We start from the raw sequence: 519 nt of genomic DNA on the forward strand, positions 1-519 counted from the left end.
AGGGGGGAGATTCCCGGCGAGGCCTGACGGCATGAGAGATGGGCTGCCAGAACTCCCATCCATCCGCTATCCCCGAGCTGGAGGAGATCATGCAGGAAACGGGCTGTAAGGGATCAGTAGAGTGTGTGTGTGGGGGGGGGGGGTTGTGTAACCCTAAAGTTGGCAACTTAAATCTGAGCAAAAGGGGGGGGGCTGGTGTCCTGGGGCTGCAGGCCATGGGGGGCAGGGACCCTGGTCAGTCGGACAGCCCTGCACCCTAAATACCTGCCCTCTGTGGCCTCTGTTTGAAGGGGAGGGGGAGATTTGTGTGGGTGGTTCTGCCAACTAGGGTGACCAGACAGCAAGTGTGAAAAATCGGGACAGGGGCTGGGGGGTAATAGGAGTCTATATAAGAAAAAGACCCAAAAATCGGGACATCTGGTCACCCTACTGCCAACGGACTGGGTGTCAGGACTCCTGGGTTCTGTTCCGAGCTTGGGGAAGGGAATAAGGTCTAGTGGGGGCTGGGAAGCAGGACTC

At 58.0% G+C, this 519-nt stretch overlaps 1 protein-coding gene across 1 annotated transcript in view; it reads left to right on the forward strand.

Annotated features, from left to right (window-relative positions):
• The first annotated feature begins 6 nt into the window (after positions 1-6).
• The window catches only part of CHP2 (calcineurin like EF-hand protein 2), a 5356-nt gene continuing 4843 nt past the window's right edge, over positions 7-519 (forward strand). The window contains exon 1 of the mRNA XM_026658830.1: positions 7-105. Within this exon, the coding sequence (XP_026514615.1) occupies positions 39-105 (67 nt within the window). The 5' untranslated portion in view covers positions 7-38. The remainder of the gene's footprint in view (positions 106-519) is intronic.

Source organism: Terrapene carolina, unplaced genomic scaffold, assembly GCF_002925995.2.
Source record: "Terrapene carolina triunguis isolate 2854851 unplaced genomic scaffold, T_m_triunguis-2.0 Scaffold517, whole genome shotgun sequence".
Lineage (NCBI taxonomy): Eukaryota > Metazoa > Chordata > Testudines > Emydidae > Terrapene > Terrapene triunguis.